The 27,455-nt window shown below is 40.0% G+C and overlaps 1 protein-coding gene across 1 annotated transcript; it reads right to left on the bottom strand.

The window, feature by feature from the left end:
- Positions 1–141: 141 nt before the first annotated feature.
- On the bottom strand, positions 142–27,455 carry taf2 (TAF2 RNA polymerase II, TATA box binding protein (TBP)-associated factor). Its single transcript, XM_083919083.1, has 27 exons — positions 26,993–27,455; positions 26,705–26,759; positions 26,134–26,294; positions 25,735–25,853; positions 25,349–25,490; positions 24,156–24,387; positions 22,807–22,991; positions 22,485–22,598; positions 19,679–19,778; positions 19,188–19,273; positions 18,915–19,050; positions 18,619–18,773; positions 17,755–17,869; positions 17,269–17,378; positions 16,185–16,250; positions 15,740–15,866; positions 14,996–15,121; positions 12,088–12,228; positions 11,531–11,641; positions 11,061–11,254; positions 10,075–10,214; positions 9,814–9,883; positions 8,993–9,102; positions 3,802–4,031; positions 2,998–3,162; positions 1,238–1,340; positions 142–1,141 (listed from the first exon to the last, which is right to left on the bottom strand). Exons 1-27 carry the CDS (start codon positions 27,040–27,042, stop codon positions 843–845), a joined length of 3,642 nt encoding a protein of 1,213 aa, XP_083775209.1. The 5' UTR covers positions 27,043–27,455; the 3' UTR covers positions 142–842.

The following is a 27,455-nucleotide window of genomic DNA, read 5'->3' as shown; positions in this document are numbered from 1 at the left end:
GAGTAAACCCAGCCACAAATGCCTTTGTGGAGCTGGATTCAATCTTGTTAAAACATTCATGAATACAAAAGTATCATTCATCGTCAATGATGACAGTTGAGAAACAAAAATATATATTTTTTAAAAAACACACTGGTATTACTTCAGTTTCAATTGTACAGTAAAAAAATTGTACAGGAAATTCCTGATTAACTTTCATCTGGGAGCAAACAGGGGAATGTCATTAGTAGGATGTCAAAGACCAGAGGCCCGGTCCAGACAGAATGGTTTAATCCACACCACCATCATTTATATTTCCCCTCAGAAGCCACTCACTGAATGTTGGAATTGAGCTGTGGGGATGAGGCACACCAGAGTGGTGTCTATATGGGGGTGGGGGTGTATAAGGTATTTGCCTGTTTGTGGAGAGAGGTGTATGTGGTTGCATGCCTCAGACAGATTGGAAGCGGTGTCAAAAGTCCACACACTCCTGGAGGCTGTATGTGTTGTGAGGACGCCTCTGGAGGGTTTGCCCTGATGACACTGCAGCCTCAGTTCAAAATTCTGTTTCCTCTCTCGAGCCAACATGGACTGCTGTTTCTGCCAAGGAACTCAGTGCTGCCATTTATCTAGGGACTACAACACCTGGAAATGCATCCTTGTCTTTAATACTTTGTCCAAACCAGTCTTCCTGTATGAAAATATCACAGAATAATGAATATTTAGATAAACTAAACATGTTCTGCTTTACATTTTATGTCTTCATGCTCACTGGGATGCAAGCGTGCTACTGCGAGATGGATGTATCCCGTTAACCCCAAGTGAACCAATAGCAGTTGGATACCGAACTCGCCTCCAGATGTTTAGTCGGACAATGACGGCGAGCGCAGGGACCTGCCGCTGGCTGGGCTGTTGCTGTAGGCATGGGAGTTGTCCCTCTCTCTGTCCTTCTCCTTGTCCTTGCTTTCGTGTTTGTGCTTATGCTTGTGCTTGTGTTTGTGCTTCTTCTTCTTCTTCTTGTGCTCGTGGTGGTGGTGGTGATGGTGGTGGCCATGTTCGGCGCCGTGTTTGGAGGATGAAGAGGTGGTCTCTTTTGAGAAGGACGGTACAGGTGTGGCAGGCATGGAGAGCATGGACTGTTCAACTGATGGCGGCTCTTTACCTGAAGAGAAAGAGGACAGGTGTGTGTTATCAGGTTATGAGTATTTATTAGTTTTATTTATTTTTCAGAGTGATGTGTGTCAGCGTGTGTGCTCACCTGGTGTAGAGGGTCTCTCTAACAGATTGAGATGATGGTGAATGAAGGCCTGACTGTCATGAACCGTCTCCATATCAATATCTTCCTCTTCCATTGTGTTGAACTGACAAAAAACACAACAGCATATTAATACCAGATAACATAGCAGTGGCGGCTGCTGGTCTTTCAAGGACAGGAAGCTAATCTCTCCGGCCATAAAGGTGTTTGTTTATTTATAGGAAAATCTACCCTTCCTTCTTTTCAAGAAAATGATCTGTGACCTTGTCGTACCAACTAGCCGTCTTTTCGAGGGACGTGACCAGTGTCCTCTCAATGGCCAGCAGAGCTAGGCTGCTTAAACGGCCTTGGCCCAGCTGGAGCTGCTGCGCCAGGCTACTATGAAGTGTGACCGCCTGTGAGTGTGAGTGTGAGTGACGGGGGGAGAAGCTCTGCCGCTGCCGCTGCTCGTTAGGGAAAGAAACCACAGAGTGACAGAACAGAGACGCCAAACACAACGCTAGGAGTTTTTAACAAAGACAAAGTCTCTGGGGATCGGTAAAGTCTCCAGATCAGTTCAGAACAACGGAATGAAAAACTTGGAAAATGCTCTGCTGGATGTTTATTCTTCAAGATCGCTGATTCGCTCATTTAGCTGTCAATCAAAAAAGGATTCCGCCTCAGACAGCTCATCCAATCATCATGCCGAGCATCCAGACCAGCCCACTGTCCCATAGACCCTTAGAGACGAGCGTCCAATGGGCGGGACAAAGCCCAGCATTTATCCAATGTTTCGCTGCAGTGGAACAACCCGCTCTACAATTCCCCACTGAAGTCAGTAGAAGCTGAGCGTCCGACTCTGTAAAGTGCTGTGGCGCTGTGGGGATGAATGAGAAGGAAGTTGCGCCAGTTACCTGTGATAAGAAGCTTATTCTGAACAAAAGATGAAGGCTTTCTAGCGCGTATTAAGTCAATGAAATGTAGACACAGCAGTACATATTCCACCTTTTCTTTTTCTTTTTTTTGGTGACAATGTAGGGGAAGCTCTGTCTTAGAGCAGTCACCACTGTAAAATATTAAAGGGATAGTTCGGCTTTTTGGTGGCATTGAAAGTAGAACTTATTAGTCAGACAGACTTCCCTTTCCTTTCGCACTACATTTTCGCAACGTATTCTTACGCGTAAGTGCAACTTTTCTGCAGACTGTATTACGCAACAGACCAGCTCAGAGTCAGACTTTCTGCTGTTTATGTAATAAACAAAACCAAGAAAATACAACTGAGTAATAATGACAGCGACAACAAACTGCTGTTCACTGTGGAGACAAGAGGGTCCCTTTTTTAACCAGATTACACAGAAGAAGAACTTTTGGAGAGGGACACTGAACAGCCACAAGAGAGGGAGAGGGGAAATGTCTGTGGAAACTGGAGGAAAGCGGTCTGAAAAAATTCTACATTACTTAACCTGCATGCTCCTCCAAACTAGAGGTGTGTCTACCATCCTCTACTGTAGATATAGTGGGTATGGAAAGTATTCAGACCTCCTTAAATTTCTCACAGCAAGAGGGTTGCTGGGCCCTTCTGTGTGAAGTTTGCATGTTCTCCCCGTGTCTGTGTGAGTTCACTCCAGGTTCTCTGGATTCTGGACATCATTATTTCTTTATTAGATGTTATTGTAACAGAACATAAGATTTCAAAACTGAGAACACTTGAAAAGAGCAGTTCCACGCATGGTGTGTAGAGACAAAAAAGTGAGGTAAAAAGTCATGCCAGAGCAGTCCGTTACCCTGATCTTGTAGTGCCCTCCTCGTCCATCATCATCCTGTTGCTGCAGTATTTGTCCTGGCTCTGGAGGGGAGCCCAGCGGGGTCTCAGCCCTCCTCTTCAGGCCCTGAGGGGGCTGGCCCACCCCGCACACCCCTAATGAAATAGGATCTGGCTCTTCATCCACCTGAGAGACACAAACAAACTTCAATATATAGTATGGTTAACTTATTTTTCTTGTAAATATAACTTATAATAATTTGTTTTGCAGCACATTCAAATGGTGTACATGAAACCAGCATACGGGAGTACTTAACAAGTTTCGATGTAAGCACTTTACTGTTAATACTGATTTAATCAACTGTCAGAGATGTTTTATAGCCAGAATAATGCTCTTAATAGTGATTCTGAGCACATCGTTGATGCAATGGGAACTAGGTACAGCCAAATACTGTTGGCAGCACAATAATACCCATAATTACATAGATCCAAACCAAGATAACAGTTTTTATGCAGTAGTTACTGTCCGTGTGCCATCTGATTTTTTTTAATAATGCATTTGTAAATCAAAGACATTCAAACCAGAAGGAAAAAAGACCACCGAGCAGCTGATTACATCACCATTTACGCAGAAACCAATGAAACTTACGTTGTTGCGTTAACTAACGTGTTTTGTTTGTGGCTGAAATTACACAATTTATGGTCAAAATACTAATAGCTGTCAAGAAATAACTTAAAATTTAGCTCAGTCAGTAGTTCATAAAGTGCATTCTCTATTTACATTAAATGAACTGCCATGACCGATGACCCCACGCCAGGCACTTACAACTGTGTAGCTCATGCCGACACCATGGATGCCTATACTTGCAGGCGTGTCTATAACAGTGCTGATCCCCAGCTCAGGCTTGATGGTGGGGTTAAGGACAGCTTTCTTTTCCTTTAGGTTGAGCACAAGGCCCAGTTCTGGCAGGGGAAGGCAGGAGGGTCGAGTCAAACCAAACAATGTGTAGTAGAGGTTCACGGCATCACAGCGCAGCCGCCAGTCATGGGAGGTACCTGAGAAAAGGAAGGGCAAGGTGGAAGGGAGGTGTGGGGGTGACAAACGAAGGCAGTGGGATAGAGAACAAAAAAGCAGGTTTGATCAAATGAGGTAGAAACAAGTTGTAAAGGGTCATTGTGTCACTATGTAAGAGAAGTTTTTCCTTGCCCCCATTGCTCATGGGTGAACGTTGGATCTATGTTAATGATATGAGTATGGTAGAGTATTACAACCATTAATCCTGAGCTGCATTTTCTTCCACCACACATTTATTTTGACATTGTGAATCAAATACAAGATAACTTGGTCTCAATGACAAGAGAGTGAAATGCAGCATTATACGAGTCATTCGAGTACTAGTGTGTTGAGAGTTGTAATGAATTAAACAAATATTGCTGAAGCTGACAATCCAAAGGCCAGGTGCCTAACATGGGGGGGATTGTGGCTTAAGGAGAAGGTTGAAATAAATGACTCGGACAGCAGCAGAACCTACTCTGAGTTTGTGTTCTTACGGCACTGACCTTCAGCGAGTGAAACATCATCCTGTGTGAGTGTGTGAGTGTGTGTGTTTAACACGTGGGGGGCTGTGGGTTGTAGGGGTAGAAGAATAAAACAACCAACACAGTTTCATAACATAGTATTTAAGGTTACCACACTCCGGTCACTATGTATTTAAACTGGCAGCAGTCAGACTGTCCGACAGCCACCCACACTCACTGACTGAGACGGACAAACAACAGTTCACTGGAAATAACGATCATCATTTTTTTTGTTCATTCTTCAAGCTTGTAAATCAATAAATGAAATAATATGCTGCAATAAGAGCCCAGTGGCCTTCGTGGATATGAAATAGCAAACATATACTTGTATTTGGGTTTTGAGATGGTGTGTATTTGGATTGGCAGACTAAACCCTTATGGCCTGGCTAGCTAGCTGAAAGACACATAGGACCCCCAGGAAGAGAGAGAAATAATGAAACCTGAGGACACAATAGAAGGCAGAACCATGTGCGTATATGGTGGAGGCACACCACCAAAAATTAGACCTTAACTTTTTTCAATATATGAAAGAAAATACTAATCATAAAGATCCATGAAGAATGTGCTACTTTTAACTGTTCCTGGCCTGAGCTGTCTGAGTTCACCTCAATGACAATGAACAAGGACAGTAGACCTGATAGCAACCCCCAAGTTGGTTAAAATTTTTAATTTGTTGTTTAATTTCTGAAAGTACATTTTACTGGGAACTGGCATGTGAACTGCTTATATTGTAACTAATTATTATCAATGATGAGGATATGCAGAAAATCTTGAGGGGATGGCTGCTATAGCTGTATAGTGATAGGAATCTCTTAGTTGTTTCTACATTTTACAGAAGAAATGACTAATTAAAACCACAAAGTCACAGCAGACAATACACATGCCTGTACAGCACATGCAAATGCAGCCATGTGGAAGTAAGCAAGTGGACCTGGAAGTAAGGTTGGCATGACTCCACTAAAAAAGAAGACTGTAGGTGAGAAGGAAAGGGCAGAAAAAAGCAGTTAAATCTTATATATCAACTGTTCAGCCAAATTCTTTTTCACTTTCTACTACATGATGAGCCGTAGAAAAGCTTTGAGGTTTGCTTGAGAAAAGCAAAGGTCTGGAAAGCAGCTGATTGTGACAAACAAATGTTGCGCACCAACTATTTCGCTGTGATTTATTTAAAGTTAATCAGAACCCCTTAAGATTTATTATAGATGTCAGTGAGTTGTGCAACAGCAGACTAACAGTCTGACAGAAGTCTGTCCAGTCAAACACATGTGGAAACTTATCCCTGCCTTTGTCCATTTGAAAACAGAAATCCATCTGTTATCACCTCTTTGTATCAATGAGTTGATAACAGATGTCACATGACAAAGTATGTCAACTGATGGATTAAGGAAAAATGGTACAACGCTTGATCATATCCTTACTGTAAGGGCTCTGGTTTGAATGGATGTGTAGCAATGTGAGTGCTTTTCTCTGCCTACTGACCAACATGGAGAACAGAAATCATGTGCATTTACCAAAAAAGCAGGTCCCTGAATACTGATAATACAATGTATAGTAAACCAAAGGGATGGTCCAAAACCCTGCTGGATTCTTGGTCCCCTCCTCGACAAAAGCCCTCCCTGCCTGGTTACTGAGTTTGGCTCAAGTCAGCTCAAGGAGGAGCCCTGGTGGCTCAAAACTTCTATGTCGCAGTGATGGAGCCAACTGTGCCGCTAAGAACGTTATATGTTTATAAGCTCTTTGAAAACGTGCTTTAAAGTCCACAACACAACAAAATCGGAAGTCGTCTTAGTAGTTTAGTAGTAAACAATCAGACAGCACAAGTAGGTTGTGAATCTCAGATGAAAGAGAAAATCTCAGGTGTCTGAAGCTGCAGTGTAATCAGAAGTGAACTGGTAAAATCAGACTGGCTCCTATTGTGAAAGATATTTAGCGTTTCAATGCTCAGGCCTCTGCAGTGACATGCTTCTTCTAAAGGGAGAATGCCTTCTAGCTCAAATGGCTTTACTTGAACTAAGTATTGTGAGAACAGCTCTTCAAAAGGTAAAATCAGCATGCTCCCAACAGTGTAGTGCACTCTATACTGTAGTTTAAAAAAGCAACTAAACCTGTGAAATTTTACAGTGTCTCCAGTTGGAGAGGTTGAGGTTTTCACAGAGGGGATCTTTGGAGGCATTCCACAAAACCTGGTTGCTGCTTTTATTAGCAATAGAATCACTGTTATTTCTGACGATGCTGAGGACACTTCCTAGTGCTGGAAGGAGACCCCCCCCCCTATTTAATTTTTTGTTGTCTTTCTCTTTCTTGAATTACGTTAATTATTTTTGCTATTAGTTTTAGTGTGTTTCTCTCTTTCTTTTCCTTTTTATTTAGATTTAATTTTTTTTATTATTATTATTATTATTTTTACTTTATCTTACGTTATCTGCTTTTGTTACATGTTATTCGGTTACTTGTTTTTTGTTATTGTGACCATGTCTGAAGTGGGTTGTTGGGAGGGATAGCGGGATACATGTTGGGGTTTTTCTGTTTTTGTCTGTGGTTTTCTTTATTTTTTTCACCTTAAAAGCAGATGTACTGTACATGTGTTTCACCTGTTTCTCTGTTAAGGTCGGCAAAAATCAATAGAAAAATTTTAAAAAGCAACTACATGTGTGTATGACAAACCGACGCATGTGATTGTATGCCAAAAACATGGCTACTGCAGAATTAAACTGTCCAAATCAATCAAGTCTGCTTGTGGTTGGGTTTTCACTTTGATGTTGAAATGTGTTTGAAATTAAATAATCCTAACACCTCAGGCCAACCCAGTTCCGTGTTTTATTTAATGTTGACTGTATTTATTATTGTGATGTACCACTATACTGTACAATGACCAATTTAAGTACAAAATACTAGTTCTAGTGTACAGCCCATTTCCAGCACATGACATTATTGGTATGCATTGCTCCCGGGTTGTGACCCAAGTCGTATCTGCATTGCCATGACCAGGGATCAACCCATGTTGACTGGCTTGGTCTGAATTGACAAAAAAAAAAAAAAGTTGAACAAAAGTCAATTGAACAAAGGTCAGTGAAAACCCAGATGTTCTTGTGTCAGAAGAAAACCTGGAAATGTTAAAAGAATTTAAATACCTTGGCATTATTCTAGACTCCAACTTTAATTTCAGGGCACATGTAAAAAGAGTCTGCAAACGGATTAAATTCAATCTTGGCAATTACAAATTTCCCCCAGGCAGCCATGATGTACATGCATTCAATGATACTCTCTCACATGACCTACTGTTTGACGAGCTGGTCTCAGGCTAATCACACAGCACTAAAACCACTACAGTTTTGAACAAACACTTAAAGTTCTGGACAAAATTCCACCACTGTGCAGTTTTAATAAAATACAATCTATTGAGTTGGGCAAACATGCTTAAGCCCAAAACCTTGTCTTTTCCACAAAATCATACATGGCTTGTCCACTCCTCCATTCAGAGAATTTGTTAACATTAGAACAAATCCACATCGGATCACAAGAGGAGTTACACGGGGGGACTGCATTATTCTATTTAGAAAAAGTGCCTTTAGTCAGTCAGCCTTCTCTGTCACGGCCTTACGAGAATGGAACAACATCCCAACATGTATCAGAGATCTAAAGACGTATTGGTCCTTTAGTTCCAATCTGAAACAGTGGTTTATTGATAATATGCCCTGCCAGCACTGAACCTCACACCCTGCTGTTGCCTTCGTGTGTCAGTGTGTCTGTGATTTTGTCCTGCTTGCTTGGGTCGTCCATGTAGTTCGTTCTCTTGTTTGGTTAGTTTTTTTTTGGTTTTATTTTTGGGGTTTTTGTTCGTTGACGGACTGATAGACATGTTGTTGTTTTCTATTTTGTTTTTATGCAATTTTGCTGTATGTTGTACTGTCTGCTCTGGATGGATACTACTTGTATGTGATGTGCATGCCTCGCTGTATGGGCTATTCCTATTTGCCTTTATTTGTATTTGTCTGATACTGACTGTTGTTTGTCCTGCATGCTTTATGCATTTTATGCTGTGGACTTTTGAATATTTACAGGATATATGGTTATGATAATGTTTTATCAGGAAGTGTTGTTCTTATCTTAGTTAATGTGTGTTATTTACATTTTAGGAGCCTATTGTTAAATCTGGCCAGGGACTGCAGATGAAAGCTAGCCTTCGGGCTAAATCTGGTATATGTACAGAAATGTTTATTAATATGCACTTTCCCTGTCAGATAAAATATCAATAAAAAAATAAGATACCCTTGGTCCCACTGTTTGGAATGAAAGAGGTTTACATTAGTGCAGTGACAGCATTTTATTAGTCTGTTAAAAGCTGATTAATCATATCTGTGCAGCATGACTGACTCAGTGACAACAAGACTTCATCAGAATTGTGTGCAGATATGGTTGTGTGTCTGTGTGTGTCTCACCTGAGTTCATAAGTTTCCAGAGTTGGTCAACAAGAGCTTCATTACACAGAGCTGAGTCTGTTGTCTTGGTGAACGGTGGATTCTTACTGAGCATTCCCAGGATCTTGTGTCTGATTGGACAACAAACAAGAAACACAGACAGGCAAACAAACAAGAAGCTGAAAACCCATGTAGGCCGTTTGTCGGTAAGCAGTACAGTAATTTAACACTAACTACAGTTTTCCTTGAACAGCAGGTGAGGTTGGACAATCAAATTTCCCCATGCACGATCACTTATCCAGATGGTAAAATACATTACAGGGAGACATCAATAGGCTCCTTCCTTTTGGATTGCAATTGGTAACCGACTTGAGTGGACTTTAAAACGAGAGGAGCTGTTACCAGGGCCAGTTGTTAAGTCTTTCAAAACACTTTTTTTAATACACTCCTGGTTTGCTAACTATGTTGTTTGTGCTTCGTTTTATGTGTAGGGATACTTCTCATACTACTGCAGAGTTTGGTATTTTTTAAGCAGTATTAGTATTAGTATTAGTGGTTAAAAAGCTGTACTAATGCCTTCACAGTAATGCCCTGAGCTAATCAGTGTTTGCCACGTCCAGCTGTTAGCGACTCTCCCGGATTTCTCTGTTAATAGTTGTTACACAAAAAAAAACTGTCTTGATGGCTTATTTGATGTAAGTAAGTGCCAAAGAAGACCATGGGATGATTTTACGCCAGAATTACACTCTAAGGGAAGGACATTATACTTAAAGTGCGTAATGAATGTGTGTTAAATGAGTGCATGTGTGCTAGCTGCAGATGTGTGCTGGCTTTTAGCTGACCTGACATAATGAGCTGGGTCATTCTGGACCATGTTGAGCAGCCACTGCAGATCCGCTGAGCTTCTTTCAACTGCGGGACAAAAAAAACCATCATGCACACTTGAGGAACATCCTCAAGATCCTGAAGATGCGTCAAAATAAAACAGAACTGTGGTAACACACATCCTATGCTGATCTTAAGGAACCTGTGAACAAAATCAATGAGCTTCACAAGAATGCTAATAATAATAACAGCTAGCCTACTTGTGATAAATATCCTACCTCTAGTATAATCCACCAGAGCCTCCAGTGCAGCGACGCGAACATCTACAAAGTGTCCGTACTCAGCGTAGGACTTGAAGAGTGATGCGTCACTGGGAATATGACCGTTTCTCTGGAGCTGGCGAATCGCACTCAGACAACTGGAGGAGGGGGGCAACAGAGGAGGTAAAAAATTAAGGATATTCAAGTCTTGTGTGGAATTAATGCAGAAAGATGACAAACAGAAGGCAATACCCCTTGTCTATGTCAAATAAATAGTTTGCTCTTCTTTTTGGATTGATTATATAGAAACAATACATTACTATATAATAGTGCATTAATCATATCTGTGACTCCTTCTGTCTTTCCCACGAACTTTAACAGTTACTTCCTTGATATGCTAAACTTACAGTGGTAGATATGCTTTGCACATAATCTTAGTCTGCTTTAAATTTAAGTCTATGCTGCCTCCAGGTGCTTGACAAAAAATATTTCTAGACTTACAAGCTAAAACGAAATTATATTTTGCGTTATATTTTCAAAGAAATTTATCTTCAATATCTACAATCTCAACATGAAAAAAACTAATAAAGTCTACCTTCTTTCTCATATTTCTGCATGCAGCACTATATTATTTGTGGTACATGGAAGACCAATTTTCCTTTTTATTTTCTGACATTTGAAGCAAAGTCTAAGCTTCAGAACAAGACTAATTACATACTTGTCTGTGTCTTAATCATTGTCCAATTGTGGCAGAATCCATGGCAAGTACGCTGGAGCCTAATTTCCTAAAGAATTAGTGGCTGCTTGTGGTTGGAGATAAGATTGTGTAAACGGTCTGATTAGGTGGAAACTAGAGAGGGTTCTTTACTCTGTTTACAGCTATAGGAAGCAATATACCAACATTATAAGTCATTTTAACAACTGAGATGAAGAGCTGCCAGGACAAACATGTTTTAGGAGATCATCTGTGAAACATATGCAGGCAAACACACTATGCTCTTAACCTGACGGTGATGGTGTTTCTGAAGCTCGGCAGCAGTTTCTCCATGTTTAGGAATCGCGTGATCTCCTCCAAGATGAGACGGACGTCAGCATTCAAATTGTCTACTGTCCGCACCTCGTTGCTGATGCTGATGGCTGGGGTCAGAGAATTGGTCAGCGCTTCAATCAGTTCTGCACGGTAGTAGTTATCTGAAAACTGAAGACAGACAAGCAGGGGAGCAGCAGAGAGGAAAGGGAGAAGGGAAAGAAGGAGAAGGGAAAATTCCAGTTTGTGGAAGCTGATAACTCTGGCCAAAGTTTACAGTCAGTATCTGTGAATTTACAACATTAAAATAAATAGCTTTTAGGGTTTTTACTATAACTTGAAAATGAAAAATACTATGTATTGTATAGCTTTAGCTAAAGGCCATAATGTTATGTCTTTAAGAGTTACCGTGTTAGAGTAGAAGTGTGTGTGAATGTGAGTCTTTACTTTGTTTTTCCTGTTGTCGTTATACTTGATGAGGTCAAGGATGAAGTTGAGGACATCTTTGGGACAGAGGTTCTGGACATCTCTAAGTAACGCCATGGCAACAGGCATCGTCTGACATGGGGGAAAAAAAGGGCAAACAATAATCATGATAAGGATACGAAAAAAATGGAGAAACTATTATACATCTCAATTTCACAATTGGCTTCAATGTAGCACATGGCCCTTTTAAGTAGAGCCCTACTGCTACTGTAATTTTGATATGGATGCTTAAATGTGGTTATATAGGAATTGGAAGTGGGACATTTACCTGCTGAAAATCAACTTATCAGGGCTCTCTGGTGGACAATATACTAACAACAAATAGGAAAACCCTGTTTACAAGTCTCAAAACATACTTCTGGTATTTCTGTACTGATATGTATGTTATCAGCAGACATATACGCCAATACTGATACATCTGCGATAAGTTAATGAAGCTGTTAGGGATTACAGTACTGAGAACTAGTGTGTTTTCCAACTGTGTGTCCATGTCGGTGTATTTTGGTTGTCTGATGTACCTTTTGCAGGAAGTAACTCTGGAAGTTGATGAAGTTGTTGGTCTTGACGATGTTAGGGCAACTCTTACAGCAGAACATTCGGGTAAATAGGGACTTCATAGCCGGCGGGCCCTGCCACGTGCTCACCATAGCATTGGCTATCTGCAAGGTTTACGTGCACACACGGGAAGAGAAAAAGACACTTCTACTTCAGTCAGTTAAGTTTAGTTCTGTTCAAGTTGGACGGCATCTGTGTGCCCTCCATTTTCGGTCACGACTGTAAAATAAGGTCAGCTGAACTCTCTAGAGCTATGGTAGTTACCGGAGATATATGACGTTGCACTCAAATGACAAGCCAAGAATGTTGTATAACTATGTTTTCTGCCCTTTATAATTTCTGTAGTGAGAACTGAACGGCAAGTAAAGGGCAAATGAACACAAGCAGCACATAATGTTTCCACAGGCATGAAGACCAGTGGCTCCAGTGGTCTTTGGGTTCCAACAGGATATTGGGGAATTTATGTTAATGTGGTAATATAGGGCAAGGGCCACCGACACAGGATGTTGTCATTTGGTAAGGTAAATAAAGGGGGGCATGCACACCGGAATGTTTTTGTATGTGTGTGTGAACGCATGCATGAATACATCTGTATTTTTTGTGTCAGAGTTTTTAACATGTGCATGCATTTGCCACAATTTCAGCCCCAGGCTGCTCTTTCTTTCATCCCACAGTTTCTATCAATAACAAGCAAGTAAATGCCATCCCAACCAATCATAACCCAGCCAAGTCCATCTGAGGTCAGTCATATTTCACTTTGTGGTCTATGTGGGTATGTAAGACTGGGAGTGGGAGAGTGTGTGTATGTCTCTGTATATGAGCCTGTATGCCAATCTGTGTGCGTGTGTGTGTGGAGCATATACCAAAAGCCATTGCGATGGAGTCTGTTGGGGGTTCTGTGGCCAAACACAGCAACTTAATGAAAGAAGTGAAGTGCTGCAATTTCAACCTCCTCTCAGTTTATCATGTTGTGAAAATATTGGTTCAGGTGGAACCCGAATGGCGGAAATCCAGTGGGGTTAAAGTTGGAATAGACCAAATCCAGAGAATAGAGAATTTCCTGTAGCCACAGAATAGGATTATTCAGTCAACTGAGCAGCATGTGGTGGGTGGCCTTGCTGGCTGGGACATTACATGTTGTTCTCATACTGTAGCCCCTTTCAAAATATTGTTTGAACTAAAGATTTTGTACAAAATAAGATTTTTACCAAAACTGTCAGGAAAAAGGTTAAGTCTGTCACCTTCAATTATAAATGACACGTTTCTAAAAAGAATTTCAAACTTTCAGAGCTAAGTCTTGTTAGTTTCAGAGTCTCTAAAGTCTTGTTCAGACCCGTTTCTAAAATCCATCTTGAGTGATCCAATCACAAGTGGACAGCTGTAAGTAATGGTGTGAATCTGCGAAGGACACAATGAGAGTCCTATTTTATTTTGTTATTCAAAAGCTTTTACTATAAAGCAGCAAAATCAGGAAATATTTGGTTTTGATCAGCAGTAACTTAACACAATTCCTATACGACTAAACAATTAAAAAACTAAATAAGTGCCAATTGTCATCTCTGCATATCAGGTTCCAATAGCAACAACCCCTCTGGTATGAGAAACCTTTCTTGAATCATGTACTTTAACCTGTTTTGCCAAGAGACATAGTTTCGATATGAAGTTGTGTAACAGAGTTCAAGCAAGTCTACACAGTCATCTAGTGTTGCACGGTAACTGATACTAGAAAGGTACCGCGGTACCCAGCCGTTAAAAATAATACTTTTTCACGTTTTATTAGTACGTTATGAACTTTGTGCAACCACAGGCAGCATGTCTGTGTGCAGCTTCTCTCTGCTTCATCACTGCCTACAGCCAGAGTGGGCGTGGTTTCATAGTAACAGACAGTCACAGAGCAAGACAGACACGGCTGAAAGTGGCATGAGTGCTCCTGGCGACCATCCTAGGCTGGGTGATAAGGAGACGCCCGAGCAAAAACGAAGCCCACTGACACCACAAAGCCCGTCTGTAAACAATGCTTTAAAACAATATGAACCAAGGGAGCCAACACGTCCAACTTGGAGAAACATCTAGCTGACAGACATGTGGACTTGTTCAAAGAGTTCAAAGAAATGCAAGTTAGCGACAGATAACATAAATAACCCCCGGATGTAACGTTAACTCGCGAGTGTTTATTTTGTTCACACTGGTAACATTAACTTTACCATAACATGCACTGGTGTTCACAAGTATGCTGATCAACAGCACCAGTTATAAATGATCAATTTTAGGTCAATCAGTACAGGTAATATAATCATAGCATGTTATAATGTATAATATACATTGTAATTTATATCAGTAGAAAATGGTCTGATTAGAGCACAGACCTCCACCAGGTCTGGGTCATTTGTGTTGTACTTTATAACATGTTAAGTAAAGCTCAACAGCTTTTACAAAATATATTTTTATTTTGACTTTTTAAGTTTAAGCATTTTAATTAATAAAAAGAAAATTAATAATTGAAAAAGTTCTGCGTTATGTCATCTAATATTTTATTCCATTACTTTTGATGATGTTTTAGTTTTCTTCTGTGGAATCGTTTCAGTATCGGTATTGAGAAAGGCTCAACAGAACCAGTCCCCTCTTTGCCTGCAGCCACAAACTCAAACAACTCTTTTTAACAAGTCATTGAAGAATCCTAAACCCAGTGAAGCTTTACATGACACCTGAGGAGACTGCTCGTCATATTGTGTATCGTGTGTTTCCAAACGTGTGGTAAATTTATTGTGGACCCTGCAATGTCACACTGAGCTAGGTCAAGATGTTGTTTTAAAAACATTCAGCTACAGTGTCGCTGAAATACACAAAACACACACACAGACTGACACATACCTTGGCCAAACAGAAGCAGGCCTGCATGCGGACTTTGTAGAAACACTGTTCTTGCTCTAGGATGTCAGTCAGAGCCAGTCTGGAAGCAGGTGTTGGGAACTTTTCCAATGCTGAGATGGACTCCTCCTAGCAGAGAGATAAAGTACATGCTCATCTGATCTGAACAACAAACAAAAAGCTAGGGATGTGGTTCAGTGGCATTTTATCCTGTTCAAATCCAGTACTAAATACACCTTTATCAATTATTACTACATTTACCGTTCAAAATTTGCAAGTGACAAAAGGCTAAAACAGTCCAATTCAAAGATGTTGAAACAGCTTTTTTTCAGCTGAGAAAGCTGAAACACTCCCGTTTATAGTAGCAGCCTGATTAATGATCAAAACCTGTAGCTAGAACCTGAAAATGAAATGAGCCGCAGAATATACGGTGTGAAACTTTAATTAAATGTATCAGACTTTGACCTGCGACCGTGACAGTCGGCTAAAAATGAAAAAGCTGTTATCAACATGTGTTGAATTGCTCATGGCTAATAAAAGAGAGTGAAGGGAGATAAATAGTTTGTTTGGCATTAACTTAGCAAAGCTGGGTATTTTGCCAAACGTGAGCCTACAGCAAGCACACATTAGGATTGCAGTGATTTGCCTAAAACCTGAACAGATTGCCAGTTGATGAGGTCCATGTGGATGTATAAGAAAACAAAATTGGTTTAATGATTTATGCTGGATGCTTGCCCATTAGCCCACCTGTGCAACTACGTCCCTCTCATAGCGCAGCTGATACTGCCACATGAAGTCAGCCTGCTCGAACTCCACCTTCCTCAGAATGGACATGTCTGGATCAATCCGGATCCAGAGGAGAGGAGAGTCAGCACTGCAGACGTAGGAGGAGAAAAACACAGTGAAGCAAAGTTAAAAAGAAGAACTCGGACTTATGCAGGTAACTCTATTTAGCTGCAGTGATCTATTAGTGCTTTCACACAACATTGGATCTTAAAAAGGTGTAGCTATGAGATATGAGTCATGTGTATGTGACAGCTCAGCAGATAGAGGCCCAGTTTGTTTCAGCAACAATAGACAAATGTTTTGAAAACTTCACACCTGGTAAAAACAGCATTCACATAATATACTAATATAATGATAGGATAATAACTAAATTCCAGGATATTATGTGACAGTGGTAGTGTCTTACTCCATTGCCGATAAATCCATGTCAACTTCCTCTCCATTCATCAGGGGAATCTTCTTTTTCTTGTTTCTGGGACAAGAAAACAACAACAATCAGTGACAATCAGTCAAACAAAAACTAACACGGGGCACATTCTTTTTTTGAACTCTTTTTTGTTGAGGCAAAGATGGACTAGAAACTAACTAGATTATCAGTAGGCACCACAGAGCCACAAAGAAACTTCAAAGTAAAGGTTGGACATTATAGTCTTTGCAGCACCATAGACACAGAGAATAGTACAGATAAATAGGAAAAATGTAAGAAATGAAAAACTACAAAGTATAATAAATTATGAAAACTAAAAAAATAAGAAAAGAAAACTATAGAGGATCAATTCAAGTCAAAACCACATGGCAAGCATTAAACATACTGTACATCACCCATGACAAGTGTGCACTTTAGACCAACGGTGCAGTATGTCTAGGCAAGGTGACATATTGATGAGATCAGTAGCAGTAAGTCAACAGAGTCTAGTTACTGGACACCATAGGTAGTGGAGCATGATAGAGGATCACATATGAGATACATCATTAATATTATGTTATATACATAATGTAATGTTGTATTTATATGCAAGAATAATATGGCACAAACTATCACAGTGTTCTAGAAAAGAGTATGATACATAATATATAACTATCTCTGTATGAATGTTGTAAGTATTCTATAAAATGTATCATTACACAGCTTTGTTGAATTCTCGATTCTGATTGGTCAATTATGGCATTCTATGGTCTGATATTTCTAAAGAGAAGACCGCTGCTATGACTATCAGACCGTTCCTATGGACGCATTTATGACAATAGACTGTGAAGGACCATTTTAAAATCAATAAAATCAATTTAAATCAATATTTTGTTTCAAATTATTGATTTCTTTAGTAAGTAGCCATGTAATAAGCAGGATAACGTAGAGCGAGCTAGTCATTATTGTAAATAATTTTGCAATAATGACTCGCTCTTTGTTACACAATATCGTGTAATATAATAAAATACAGCAGTCACTAATCGTGAGAGAATGAGTGAACGCGTTCTGCTGTAGGACGTACCGTCTGCTCTTGGAATGACAGGGTATGTCATGTTTGAGGCTGTTCTCCTCGATTTGCAGTGTATGGTTGAAGGATCCATCTAGCTCCTGCACTGTCACTTTGATGGGACCCTGCAGGGAAATATACACTTGATATACATATGACAGCCACAGTAATAATGAATAATGTAATGGTGCTTTTAGCCCCTTACAGACATTGTACCATTACTAATTTATCTGTTTAAGTCATTTAAAACAGGTCTCCTTTGTAGGGAAAGATACACTCTTCAAACACGTTTCAGGAAGAACAGCACTTTTTGTGCCATATTTGGTACCTGGCATGCAAGATTGCAGAGGATTTTTTCTTTTAAAAAAACAAACTAATCCATTCATTGGCTAATATTATCGTGATCTTGGGCATGCGGACTAGGTAGACTATTCTCACTTGAGCCTGAAACAAACAACTTCCACTTCTTTCAGATACTCTAGACACAGACAACACGCTCACCACATATTTCTGAGTTCCAGATGATGTGTAGTCCTGACGGATCTCCAGCTCAAGCACGTTCCTCTTCCTGTTGAAGGCAAAACTGCCAAAAAATTTCACCACAGCACTTTGGTCTCTGAGTGAGAAGTTAAAGTTAACCAAGATAACTGAGAACAGCCTGAGAAAAGAATGTTACGGCGAGTTTCCTTTACTAATAATATTGCACGGTAGGGTTGTCAAAAGTATTAAAGTAAACAATACTTTTCAAAACCACGTTTCAAAATGATACCATATCCACATTCAATAGTATTGAAGCTAGATAAAGCACATCGACAATCAGATTTTAAACCCAAGGCTGCACAGATGAAACAATGGGGAAGAAATCAACAGTGTGTTGCTATGTGTTGAGTCACTTTCTGCATGAGCACTCTGTGCAGGTCTTTAATTAAAAATGTGGATAATAAAAATGATCCTATTTTGTGTTGCAAGAATTTTTTTGCTGTAATATTGAAAGAGGTCTCGGGTATCGTGTTTTTTTAAAGTAATAGTATAATAGTAAGTTTAACATTCTGGTATCGTGACAACCTTATTACAGAGAGAAAACTGGTGAATTTTTAAAAACGTAATATTTAGTTTTATTTCACAAAGGTGTTTTCATTTCTTAGGACATCTTATGACATGAGGGAAAGTCGTTACAAGTTAGGGGAATTGAGTCACGAGGCTACAGAAAAAAACCTGCCATGTGCTTTATTTTAAAGATAATTTAAGGTCGGACATGACTAAGCATTTAACCTCTATTGCTCCCAACTAAGGTAACAGAGCGCAACTAGTTCATTAACAACCTCTACCTTTGAAAACAGAGATCCATTACAGATAAAAGGATACACCCATTGTTTGATGAGGGGGCCAATGTCTTTGCCTGAAACATTGGAGATGGATTTGAGGAAGGCGTGAGTCGACAGAAGCATCTGGCTCCACATGTGACTCTGGTACTTCTGGGATGAGGCTGTACTAGCCAGGCTCAGAAGCTTGTTGAAAACCTACAGGACGGCAGCACAGAGGACAGCAGAAAACATAGAATTCAAATGAAGATGAAACCATTTCTTTTACTATATAGTTAACATATTCTAACTTAGACGATTAGAGAGGCAGAAGACAAGAAAATGCTGGTTGTGTCTAACCTGCAACATGAACTCCATGCTGATCCTGTTTTCTATCAGCCTCATCACCAGATGGGCCTTGCACTGGAACATCTTGAAGTACTCCCAGGACAAAGTGTGGGGGTGCTTGATGGAGAAGTGGAGGTGGGGAGTTGGACTGAAGAGAGAAAAAATTTAGGTCAGTGTGTCATACAATTATGATCCAGAAAAAGACGTGTTACTTATACTTCAGATGTTAAAACTAAATTACTGTTAGTGATGCATAGGGGTTCAAATTGAAATTGAATGTGTTACTTGTCCTTCTCTTTGCCTCCACTGAAAGTTGGGTGCAAAAGAACTCCTCCCATCTTTAGTTCATATTCCACGATCTTGTCCAACTCCTGGGAAACAATAATATTAATTAACACAAACAAAAATTCAGGAAATATTTGAATTCAGTTCTTTACTTTTTTTTTGCATCTCATGCACATCATTTGTTGGGCTGCAAACAACAATTATTTTCACTATCTATTAAGTAATCAGTTTGTTAATAAAATGTAAAAATAGTGAAAGGTGCATAATATAAATAAGATCAGATGCATCAGCATAGATTCAGTTAAGCAGGTGAGTAGTTTAGTAAATTTACATGGCACATCACAAAGTCTGTTTTTATGGGAGAGTAAGGGCTAAAAGTGAGATAAAGCCTTCACTGTTGCACTGTAGTAGTTGGGCTACTATTACCACCTCTGCTGACCAATTTCCTGGAGAAACCTTGTAAGTTGACAGTTTAAACAAAAAACGGTTACCTCTTTGATCCAGTGCCGGTACTCATTGACTCCAAAGGTCTTCTTTAGGTAGAGGCCATAGATGTAGCCTGAGATTCCCTTCAACACCCACTCATCGCCCCTTCAGAAGTAAAAAATATATTATGTCAATGCAATCTCAGCTCACAAAATACAAATCATTACAAAACATCAATCAATTCATCAGGGGTGGCTTTAGTTCTGTAATGGGAAACATCCAAGCTTTCAGGAATTATTCAGACTGAATATTCGCAAATGAACTTCAGACTCCAGGCTCGACAGTATCAGTTATCGGGTTGCCATTGGCCACCATTTTGAGAAATTAGCAACCAGTTCTTGGCCTTAGGTTGCCATCAGTGGACACCACTTTTTAACATGTAAAAAACAGGGACAGCAAAAAATATTTCAATATTTTTGTTACATTTAGAACAAGAACCAGACAACTGCATGTAGCAGCACTGCACATTCATTGGTGCACTTATTCGCATGTGCAAGGGCATCTGTTTTAGAGACAATGGGGAATGAAATTTAGTTGATTCACTGTGGGGTAAAAAGTCTGACTAACCCATCAACATCACACACTATTGTGCAAAGTGATTCAACTGATAGAGATCCAGATGAACCTGAAGAATGAAAAACAGAAAAGAAATGTATAAATTAGGGGGTATTTTGTGTCCCATTTTAATTATTAAGCCATAAAACTGCATAGTGACCTAATTTCTAAAAATTTAAGGTGACTTAAAATGGCAACCATACTTTAAGTTTCAGTCACCAAAACCTGATGCTCGGTTGCAAGACTGACAACATCTTTTAAAAGTTAGCGTTGAGCTCTGTCAGTCCTGCAATTATTCAGGCCGTGGCAACCAATAAGTGTGAAGACAGCAAACAGGCCAGAATAAAAAGGAATATGCAATCATTAGTGTGAACACCTTGAAACTGAGAGCAGACCCTGTGGCCCACACTGTTTTGAACTCTTAAAAACTGGAGACCCTTTTTAATATATTTAAAGCCACACGTGTTGCTTCATCACTATGAAATTGGGAATGTTACCCTTGTGGTAATTCTAGGAAGAAACCTGGCACAGCAAACACAACTCTCATAAATTTATCAGCCTGGATTTATTAGCTTGTAAAAAAAAAAAAAGAGACAATACACTGATTCAACCTTGGTGGTTTCACCGCTTGATGCTGAACTGAATCCAGTCTCACTCATGTCGTAAAGGAAGATTTAATCTGCTTTAATCGACATGATGGAGAGCATGGGAGTATTTTCCGATAAAGATCTGATCCACTCTTTCTCGAATTCAGGCTTGGAAAACTGCACAATGCCCTAAAGCACAGCATATTAGGCCCATCTTCACATCAGCAGACATTCATTAAGAGGAAAACTTGGTTCATCTTCTATTAGACCGACACATTAAGCAGAGATAAAATAAACAAGGTCTTGTTTTCTAAAGCTCATAGCCACCTTCAGACTGTCAATATGGTTACGCAGAATTGAAAAAAGAGCAGTTTCTCTTTGTCTTGTGGCTTCTCTTTTATGTCTGACGGGCTACTGAGCCTAACCTGTTTTCAATTACAATTCCCAGTTAACCCCCACTCTGATTAATTGCTAGCAGGCAGCGGCATGCTTTGCTAAAATCAAAGAGATCTGACTTTCCTGAGGTCTTTTCTGACACGACACCAGCCAGCTCAACAACATAAGCAAACCAAGGCCCCACATCTGATGTGTGTTTAGAGGTCAGAGAGGAGAAGAGGGGAAGGACAGCAAAGCATTTCTCTCCACAGTAATTGCAGCACTAGAGAGTGTTAAAGTCCTACTAATGGATCTTTTAACACAAGCAACCCCCCATAAATTATTTCTTAGTCTCTCACACACGTTGCCCACACAGGCCAAGTTGCCAAGAAGTAACACTGCGATCCATCATGTCGACAAATACAGTCAGTCAGACCGCTGCTGGCTTGACTTCTGACTCCAAGCACTGCCAAAAAAAAATTTGGTCTGTTGTAAATCTGTCATCACCGGACCTATATGAAAAAGGTCTGCGGGGCTAAATGTTACCACACTTCTCAAAAAAGACCAGAATGAAATTGAAGAATTGCTGAACTCTGTTGAATGTGGTTTGTTTGTTATGCGAGTATGCTTCCAAACAATAAAGACAGTACTTTTCCATTTCATACAACTCTGGCTTCTAATGTTAATTAAGGTTAGGCGGGGACTCAGAAATGTTCAGGAGAACTAGTTGGTACAACACACTGTCTGATCGCATTTAAAGGCTACAGTATTCATACCTGATTTGAACGACTGCACTCAAAGGTGGCCTGCTTTCATTGAGAGGGCTAAGACACGAATTTTAGGCATTGCGGTTATACACGTGAGAAGTGGCAGAAGTAATTGTTATGAAGAAGAATTATGAAGAATGAAAGAAGTTCAAACACTACATGCTTACAACTTCGCAAAGACACTGTGTCAAGTGGGCGTGTTGTCTGATTGTCCGTTTCAGAAAGGTAATGTTCGGCATCAATCACTTTGTTCAATGGATCTCGAGACCTTTAGACCAGAGCTAGTCTCATATCTGGTTCAGGTATGCATGATCAAGAAAATGTGATGTTCTATACTCTACCCTCTCAAACCCAGAAATCAACTGTTTTTGTTACTTTTTGTTATTAATTTGAAGTTTGTCTTGTGGTAGACGCAGATATATGCACCTGCATGAGCCAATGAGAAATAAGCCTTCAATAGGCATTTCTGCTTGCGTGGCTTAGACTTCCTGTCTCACACTTGAGAGCCTCACTGTGTTCAGTCTCACCATGACATTCTGGAGATGAAACAGCCAAAGAACTGCTGAGCCAAGGCCTGTGCCAGACAGCGCCGTGTCAGCGGGGTCTGGTCTATGATCGTAGCGCTGTGGAGCAGGTTGGTACTGAAAAACAAAGCCAACAACTCCAGCTGAATCAAAATGACATGAATACAGTGAATGAATATTATACAACTACAATCTGATTCAATGACAGGTAAACACTGCCAGTTGTCTACGGCGGGGAATGTCTTGCATAAACATGTATGTAGTGAACAGAAATTTACCAATCCTATTTTGCCAGAGTCAGGCACACACTCCATCTAATGCTTACCTGAAGATACTCATGGAAGCATAGGAGGACAGTTGTACATAGGCCTCATCCACAAACACAGTCTTGAAGCATGCATAAGGGTAACGGCATGTCAGAATCTCCTCATAGAACTCAAAGATCTCATGTAGGTAAGACATGGAGTGTTTGAGCAGGGGCAGTAGCTGCGGCAGGCAGAAATGGGTCACCTGAGACGAGACAAAGTACAATGTTATAGCTATTAGTTCAGTATAATGTCAGAAAAAGGTCAAAAGTGAAAAATGTCCATAAAAAAAGATTTAAAGTTGCAGTTAAAAGCTAACTCTCTGGTGAGAGCCTAGCAGTAATACAAATGTCAAACGTGATGAACGAAAGATGTCCCCTTTATGTTTCATTAGTGCATTTACTACTATTACACATTACATTGGCAGGGTGCCCATATACTATACTACTTCACTGAATTAAATACATCTTCAATACTGCTATGTGTGTTTAGGGACATCTAGTGGTCATTAGTAGAAAATACATAAAGGATGGACAAAATATTACTACTATTATATCAGACCTATAGTAAGTAGCAGTAGTAGGTTTTTGTTCAGATAAAATGTTGTTTTACAGATGGCAGTAGTTTGTGGTGTTGTAAAACAATCGTTCTGGTAAAAAATAAAATAATTTCTATTTTTTTCCCTCTTATCACATGTGTTTGTTACGATAAGACCAGAAGGTATCTGGTCTTTCTAAGGTTCAAAGATGTTGCCACGTAGGAATGACGCATAAAACAGAAAATTGCAAATTGCCAGAACTTGTGTTATTTAAGACACTTTTATACAGTCTATGTTTAAGACATAGATAAATTATATATATATATATATATATTCCAAGGTCCCATGTGTCAAAAAGTATCTTTAGTATTTGAATATCAAAAACAATTCTCTTCAGTCTTCCAGTAAAATGTAAAAATATTTTTGATTACTTTTTTTGATGACCACACTCAACTGGTAGCTCATAGGTAACAAGCAGAGCAATATCTTAGTAGGAAGTATGTGTTGGATATTTGTCTTTGTGAACTATGTAAACTTTGTTTACATTTCCATTGAATGTGGTTGAGATTTAATCTGTTCATTTCTTTTATTCTGCTCCTGACACAAGTGAGGGAGGTGTATGTTGAAGCCGACAGTCAGTTCTAAAGATCTGCATATTTGATTTAAATCCCTCTTGTAACACATGGTCCACAGATTCTGTTTTACTCTGTCACATTACAGAAATGATAGAAGATAAAGAGTAATGCTCTGACATAGACGTCAAAAACTTTGGAATATGGTTCCTTTCCAGCTTCCCAAACTACATGCAGAAACCGCAAATTGTAAACCCACCTCATGCATGTAAGGATCCACAAGGATTTCAAAAGGCCCCACAGCCAGGGAGATGTTGGGGGCTGCAGTGGGGATGGGAAGGACATAGTGGAAAGTCTTCTTCCTCATGTCATGGGTGTAGATGGTCTCCACCAGATCACCACAGGACACCGCTACCATGGAAGCATCCACAGTGAACTCCAGCTTCCACGTGCATAGCTCTGAGTAGGAGTCTACGCAGGGGAACCAGAATCTGGGGGAGGAGAGAATATGATAAGTTTTGAACACATGCAATTACGGCAAATGAATGCACTGAACACTGCTATCATTGGCTTTAATGTGGAGAAGAAAGGAGTGAAGATACTGATCATAGAGGTAGAAAAAGAGTAAAAGGGTCTAAGAGTTATTACATGACAGACTATGAAGTAGGAGGCCTTATTACAACGTAATTAAAGAGATAGTTTGCGGATTTAAATCCAGCTGTGTGTCATGGCAGTGTGTACAGATGGCAGACCTCCGATGCTCCATGCCCTGCAGCCATGAAGGGTGACAAAGGATATGAGTCTCATATGTGAATCTTGATGTAAACTAACACGGCAAGACATTGGTAAGGGCTGTCTTTGCAGTTTAAATTGCAAAAGAACAAATGGAGACTGTCGTTTCAAATGCCCTTTGAATGGTAAGAAACACATTTAGGGCTTGTCCACACAAAGATGTGTTTTGCCATAACCGCAAAAGTTTATCGTTTTTGGCCAATCATCCACACGGATGCGGTGTTATAGGAGGTCCCAGAGTGGGGAAAAAACACCACAAAAGTCTCCAATAACACCAGAAACGGTTGCTAAATTTGTCTGCAGTTACTGTGCCCCTTTGAGTCCCTCCCCCACCCCAAAGCACTCCCAGGCAGTCGAGAGAAAGACCTATAACGCTGCATACGTGTGGATGATTGGCCAAATCAATTAAAAAAAAAAACATTTGCAGTTAAAGCAAAACACGTCTTCGTGAGGACGGGCTCTTAGCCTCTGTGGTCAAGAAAACTCTTGCCTGCAAATTTGAAAGCATCAGCATATTGAACACTGGACCCTCGGAGCATAGATATGCTCCCATACACAACAGGGTTTGATCTCCAGTTTTATGTATTCTGTCATTGTGGAACTGAAGAATGTATTATTTGAATCAATACTGTAAACCATGGTCAGTCACTGTTTCTATACCTGGTGGAGTTCTGGTATCCGAAGGAGAACACATGAGCTCCTCTCTCCGCCATGCTACCTTCCACATCCGGAACAACAAAGTGGAGACCTCCCTTCGGCTGGTCCAGGGAAAATTCTATGTACACTTTTAAAACTTTCAAATCTGGAGACACAAAACACAGAAACATTGGTCATGATCTTATAGTTTCATTTCTGTAAGTAAGAAACCGTTTTTACATGGAATTTAATTCTTCTTTTTTTTATATAGCAATCTGGTGAATATGGTCACTTTGAAATGACAGTGAATGATGCGGCAAAAAAACACTTCTGAATCCTCGTTTTACACTGTTAATGATCCAAAACAACCCTGCTTGCTTTTTTTTGTGGCCTTTATGTCACTGTCTTACCATCGCCTTGTTTCCAGAGTTCAGAGGGAACTTTAATGACCAGCTCCCCATGTCCTGCATCAGGGTCTACAGCACTCACTGCTGCAGTGTAGGCACTAGAGAAATAGTTGAGGTTCCTCCTACGTAGACACAAAACATTTACACAGAATGATCATATTGCCACCATACAGTTTCTCTTAAAGCAGCCAGACAATGATATCATCCCCGGTCCTAGTGACATGTTAAGGGAGCTAAGGGCGCTTTCTCTCCGTTTCTAGTCCACTTCTAATGTGACATAGTAGGACCTAATTTGTAGACTGAGAATTAAAAGTCTATGGCACACATTACAACCTATGATTGCAAAACTTCATGTAACACTAAAATAGGCATCCAAGAAGACAGAGCACTGACAATACTCACTGCTTGGACTCATGGTGGCACACCTCCAGTGTGGGATCATTGTAAATGAATGGGGCTTCGAGTTCATTCACTCGGACCCTGTAGATGCGGCACTGTTTACTGTTAAGCTTGATCCTGTTCAGGTTGACCACTGTGGGGAAAATGGTCAGCTCAACAAAGCCCTAAAGGATGCAAAAGAGATGGAAAAAGGACAACAATTGTGCTACGTAGCTGAAGTGATTTTCAGGATGAGGTGAACTGAATAAAAGGGTTTGTTCTGAACATAATTATCTGTGCTGGCTTTATCAAGGTAGTAGTTGTCCATGTCCTACTTTCTACATAATTCTGTAGCACTGTAACATCCTCAAGCCTGCAGAACATTTAGCAAATACATAGTATGAATCATTAGACTAATTATTTAATACATTTGGTTTTGATTTTTTTAAATTTACGACATAATTGTTTTTAATTACATGTCATAATTCTCACTGATTGAATGAACGTGTTATGTAAATAGGTGTAGGTGGACAAACGAGAAGGAACACAGTCAACTATGAAAGGCTTGTTGATATACTGTAACTTCTGTACTCACGATGACAGACTTCCTCTGGAAGTTGATGTGGTTGATGCACACCACCTGGTGGGTCGTAAAGGCAATGACAGAAATAACAATGTCAGTATGTGATATGAACTTAAATGTAATTTATCGAGAACTTACTCCTTATCAGTCAATAAGCAGAGAGCTGTTTTTGTAGGACACTGGTAACGTGACTGCCTGTGCTCTATACAAATGGTACCTTTACTTTACTATCAAACATGACTGCAAACCATTTCATCCATTTTACGCCAACAATGATACAATTGTATAAAAAATACTTATAATTTAAAGGGGCGCGGGCTCTCAAATCCTTTATCCTTCTTCCTGTTCATCCTCGTGTCTTGTTGTTGTCTCTTGACTGAAGGTTCAACATGCCATTACATCAGCTCTGTGATGTTTCCTTCTCAACAGCGGTGTCACTTAGATTCAGGAAACTCGACTGCAGAAAGTAAAACAATAAAAGTGCCCTCTTCTGTACTTCGACATTAACAAAAGTATTAGTTACACGCAACAGTATAACGATGGTCGGAGTAAAACGCAACAACCAGCACTGTGACTCCCGTTAACGTAAGTCTTTGCAGAGTGCTTTGTAACCACCAGAGAGACACCGCTGCACAGTGTTTTTATTGCGACCACAGTGGATTTATCCATAAATATAAATCGGCCATGACTAACAGTCGCTATTGTTTAGGAGATAATAATGACTGCTGCGGTCGCCGTGGACCAAAACATCCAAATAGACCCT

The sequence above is a fragment of the Echiichthys vipera genome (genome assembly GCF_963691815.1).
Source record: "Echiichthys vipera genome assembly, chromosome: 8".
In the NCBI taxonomy this organism is placed as follows: domain Eukaryota; kingdom Metazoa; phylum Chordata; class Actinopteri; order Perciformes; family Trachinidae; genus Echiichthys; species Echiichthys vipera.
The sequence above is the reverse complement of the archived record's forward strand: the minus strand, read 5'-3'. Positions and strand labels throughout refer to the sequence as shown.

Coding starts and splice junctions, on each gene's coding strand:
- taf2 (XM_083919083.1), bottom strand. CDS start 27,042: ATGAACAGGAAGAAGGATAAAGGATTTGAGAGCCCGCGCCCCTTTAAA. Junction 16,251..17,268: donor TGTCATTCCAAGAGCAGACG/GTACGTCCTACA, acceptor TTCTTGTCCCAG/AAACAAGAAAAAGAAGATTC. Junction 15,867..16,184: donor ATGGATTTATCGGCAATGGA/GTAAGACACTAC, acceptor CTACGTCTGCAG/TGCTGACTCTCCTCTCCTCT.